The 3,942-nt window shown below is 36.7% G+C and overlaps 1 protein-coding gene across 1 annotated transcript in view; it reads right to left on the reverse strand.

Annotated features, from left to right (window-relative positions):
* The window catches only part of LOC106868693 (ARF GTPase-activating protein GIT1), a 71,965-nt gene that overhangs the window by 15,693 nt on the left and 52,330 nt on the right, over positions 1-3,942 (reverse strand). Inside the window, exons 14-15 of the mRNA XM_014914080.2 lie at positions 3,831-3,942; positions 2,053-2,106 (exon numbers count right to left, since the gene is read on the reverse strand). Coding sequence (XP_014769566.2) covers positions 2,053-2,106; positions 3,831-3,942 — 166 coding nt within the window. The remainder of the gene's footprint in view (positions 1-2,052; positions 2,107-3,830) is intronic.

Genomic DNA, 3,942 nt, shown 5'->3' on the forward strand with positions numbered 1-3,942 from the left:
ATATATATATATATATATATATATATATATATCATAACATAAAAGCACTTGTGCGGTGCCACGTAAAAGCACCCATGCAGTGCCACAGAGAAGCACCCAGCACACATTTTGTAAAGTGGTTGGCGTTAGGAAGAACATCCAGTTGTAAGAAACCATGCCAAATCAGACTGGAGTCTGGTGCAGCTCCCACCTTGCCAGCCCTGGTCAAAGCCATCCAACCCATGCCAGCATGGACAACAGATATTAAACAATGACTAATGTATGCATGTATATTGATCTGGTTCGGGGTCAATCGCTTGCTACTCTGACCTTCAACTGTGGATGCAAATTACAACTTGAGAGAGAGAGAGAGAATGTAAATGCACATACACACAGCTACATGTTCAAAGCTAATGATTTAGTCCATTTCTACACAGAGGTCCTGGGTATGTGAAATGTTTCAGGTGATATGAAGACGGAAGTGACCCAAGGGATTCCAGAAAGCAATCAACTCATAGTAGTGATAAAGTGAATAAATGAAATTCCACTGCAGGTATTCAGAACTCTTTCATTTATAAATACATACAGGACTACTATCCATTTCTAATATAAAAAGGGGGGGGGGTATTCGATATGTTCGTTTTCGTATGCTGAAACAAAATCCATGAGAGAGAGTGAAAGGGAGAGATATTAAAAGAGAAAGTAAACAAAAAATTAGATTAGAAAATGAGCAAAAGAAAGAGAATGAAAGAGGGAAAAGAGGAATGAAAGAGAAAAAGGAAAGAGAGGAAAAGAAAGAGAAAGATCTTACTAAAACATGTCAACCATTATTTGTCCAGAAAGAAGTAGGAAGAATGAAAGGGACAGACTGACACACAATGTGAGCCTGTCTTTCACATTCCCTTGCATTTTCCGTGGCTTAGTGGAGGGAGTAACCGACCATTTGGACAAGAAGGTCACCAAAACCTGGTTGAGACGAGGCATGGACAATATTTTTTGAGAAGTGAGTCACATGAGACATGGCTCATTATCAGACACGCGGCACTACTGAAACTTTCATGGTTAATTTCCTGTTAGGCATGCCATTCAGAAAGTCCGACAAGCCACAGACGTTCAATGATTGGTTTAGGCAAAAATGAAGAATAAGATTTTACAAAATTAAATGTGGAAGTAAACTCGAGAGATGATAGGGAGAGATGAATGAAAGAAATTTTTAAAGATGAACAAAAACTAATGATTACACTGCGTAACAAAATTTTATTTATTTTTTGGTCTTGTCTTTGGTCAGTAAGTGTTATTTCCTATTTGTTTCCATCTAGAAATCAAAGGAAATCACTACTATTCCGTTCAGATTCTTGTAACCCTGACAGCAATATTTTGGAACTAAACTATTTTCCATTACATTTCAGACAGATTCAGTGCTGAGTTGTTGAGGCAGAAATATCGTTATAGCAAATATTCCGCTCAATACCACAGATTTGCCTGTCAACTGGTTGACCTTAACCACTTGAGCATGGCCCTTAGTGGCTGACAATATGTGCATCTCTGATGATGAGCAGGAGTAGTAGGGAGCATTATAATCATGTGTTGAGAGGGAGTCTTTGGGGTTTAAAGCAATGGTTGGAAGGAAATATTAGCCCTTTTTTATACTTTCTATAGGTAAGCAAATAGAAAATAACAGTTACTACCCAAGGACAAAAGCCATGTTACACAGTGTTATTAAAAATCCCAACATCTCTCCCCTGATCAAAAACTAAAGAAAATATTTTGAAAAACAAATTTCAAGACATAAAAGGGGTGAGGGGAGAGAAAGAGAGGAAGAAGATGAAGAAAGAGAACAAGATGGAGAGGGTAGGTGGTTAAAAGAGCAAGAAAGACTAAACAAGTTGAAGGGAGAGAGATAGAGTAAGCAAAGAAAGACAGGGAGAATAGGCAGAGGGAGTAAGCAAATGAAGAGAGGAGAGAAGGCAGATAAGAGAGAGATAGGCTGTATGTGTGTGTTAGCAAGAAGCGGCCATGCACAGCATTGCACAGACACACATTCGCACGTACGGAAACCTGTACACATCTCACCTCCGTAAACGACACAATTGAAGTAGGGGTCATTTCACGACGAATGATCCGAGACTGAGAAATGGTGGTGACGAGAGATGGAACAAATAAAATATAAAAAACAAAGTAAAAAAAAATTAAAACATAATAAAATCGAAATGACAAATTTAAACAGAAATAAAATTTTTAAAATAAAAAAAATTCATAAACAAAAAAACAAACAAACAAAACGAAAAATTGTTAAAGAAAATGAAACAAATATATATTATATATAATTATATATATATATTGTGTTGTCCGGAAAGTTCGTGGTGATTTTTAAAGGAAAGAATAAGGTCAGTAAATACTTGCCGTTACATTTTTCATCAACCAAATATGCATCTCCATTTTTCCTTTAACTTGAAAATACACTCTTCCCAGAATTGAGGTGGTTTCATGGCAAATAAGTCAAAAGGTAAGCTACTATAAATCGGCACGAACTTTCCGGACAACCCAATATATATATACATATATATCTATATAAGATACAAAAATCTGACCAACAAAGGTCATAGAATCATGAAGGTGCACATGCCATTGGCTTTTGAATGCTGTGGTTCATATATTCACCTAATGAAAACAGTTTTTTTCCATCAATCAATTAAAAATTCAGTGGAAACAGCTGTAGAGAATTGACACATTATCCATCTGCTCTTATTTATTTATACATAAGAAAGAACTATGCATTTAACCCCTTCATTGGCACTTTATCCACAATCAGAAATTAAAACAACAACTGTACGGATCACTGGCCATACATTGACCCTTTAGCATTTAAACTGACCACATCCAGCCCAAATATTCAACCCGTTTCATCTTCAAACTGACCAGGTCCAACCTCTCACAACTACCCTACAATGTCATTCTAAAAATAAACAATCACATCTTAGCTACAAGATACTACATGGTTAAATTTGAAAGAATGTGTGCATGAGTGTGTGTGTGTATATATATATATATATATATATATATATATATAAGTAATGTAGAACTGTGCCAGTTAGATATTAAATACTTACAACTAAATGTATTGAGAGCAACTTCCTCTGGTATGTTCACTGCGTGTGTATGTGTGTGTACAAGGGTGTAGCTGAAAGGCTCATAGGCTGACTATAAAAGAGTGATGCTAGAGCTGTGAAATGTTGCATGCATTAATTTCAACTTTTCTTATTAATAACTGCATGGTTTCTTTTGGAAACACCTCGCCTCACCTGCTCCAAAGAAGGCCAAGGGTCACTTCATCTGCTGAGAAGGTGATGGCCTCAGTTTTGTAGGGTGCAAAAGGCATTGTGTTTATTGACTATCTTCAAAAGGGTCACATCTTTGAACATCTCATGAGGTTGGTAATTTTGTGTGGCTATTCGAGTTATATTTTTTAGCTCTTATTTCTAGCAATTGTCAGTGCTATTTTGCACCCTTATTCTACCGTTTTGGCTTTCAATTGCTTTAACCACCTATATTATAACGTATTAATATATCGTTATAGTATCTTATTGTATGCATATATATGTGTGTGTTCCACCTTCACTTGATGTATTTACATCCCCATAACTTAGCGGTTTGGCAAAAGAGTTGGATAGAATAAGTACTAGGCTTACAAAGAATAAGTCCTGGGGTCGATTTCTTCAACTAAAAAAAAAAAAAAAACGCTATAAGGTGGTGCTCCAGCATGGCTGCAATCAAATGACTGAAACAAGTAAAAGAGTAAAAAAATCTATTTCACATCCACCCCAGCTGTCGTCTCCCTTACGCACACTTACATCTGCTGGTCGGTCTTTCTTCCCTTCTTCCTTGGCACTTTTGATGCTCTGGGTGTCTATACTGCTGTAGTCTTCATCGGAAGCTACGCTGTCATACAAAGGCTCATCATCA

This window comes from Octopus bimaculoides, chromosome 25 (assembly GCF_001194135.2).
Source record: "Octopus bimaculoides isolate UCB-OBI-ISO-001 chromosome 25, ASM119413v2, whole genome shotgun sequence".
NCBI classification, from domain to species: Eukaryota; Metazoa; Mollusca; class Cephalopoda; order Octopoda; family Octopodidae; genus Octopus; species Octopus bimaculoides.